At 68.6% G+C, this 634-nt stretch overlaps 1 protein-coding gene across 1 annotated transcript in view; it reads left to right on the forward strand.

Annotated features, from left to right (window-relative positions):
• The first annotated feature begins 37 nt into the window (after positions 1–37).
• The window catches only part of LOC119585386 (eIF-2-alpha kinase GCN2-like), a 29087-nt gene continuing 28490 nt past the window's right edge, over positions 38–634 (forward strand). Inside the window, exon 1 of the mRNA XM_037934052.1 lies at positions 38–520. Coding sequence (XP_037789980.1) covers positions 38–520 — 483 coding nt within the window. The remainder of the gene's footprint in view (positions 521–634) is intronic.

The following is a 634-nucleotide window of genomic DNA, read 5'->3' on the forward strand; positions in this document are numbered from 1 at the left end:
AGTAGATTATAGGGCGGCTTGCGCGGAGAGCAGGCGCATGATTAGATTATCCGCTCCGGGGCTTCTCATCCGCGATAGCGTCTCTCTTATGATTCGGCTCTCTGTAGGCCATTCAGCATATCAGTGTTCATCTGTGCTAGCTTTCCTCGGCTTCACTCCCCTCTTAGGACGAGAAATGCCTGCCCCGGCTACGACCCTGACGCGCTTGCCGCGGCGCGTCAGCCTGAGCCTTTGGTTCGCTGCGAGGCTTCTTCGCTCCCGCGCAGGCCCTGCCCGGCCGCGGGTCGACCGTTCGGCCCGGCCTCCGCTGGGCCGCCGGCCTCTGCCTGCGCGGGTGCGCGGCCCCGCCCGCCGCGGGGGGGCAGTGGGCCACGGCCCTTCCCTGAGCGCTACTCGCCCGGGTGGCCCAAGCCAGTCCCACCGCGAAGGGCTGGGCCGCACGCCGGCATGCACAGAGCGGAAAGAGACGAAAATCGGTCCCACCGGCCGCGCCGGGGCCCGCCCCTGGCGCCCCGACCACGTAAGTCCCGCCCAGAGCCTCCCCCCCGTACCACGACCTCAGAGCAGGCCGCGGACCGACGGATCGCCATGCCTACGGTTGAAAAGCAGCTCCGTATCAGACTGGGCCGCCGTC

The sequence above is a fragment of the Penaeus monodon genome, chromosome 19, assembly GCF_015228065.2.
Source record: "Penaeus monodon isolate SGIC_2016 chromosome 19, NSTDA_Pmon_1, whole genome shotgun sequence".
Lineage (NCBI taxonomy): Eukaryota > Metazoa > Arthropoda > Malacostraca > Decapoda > Penaeidae > Penaeus > Penaeus monodon.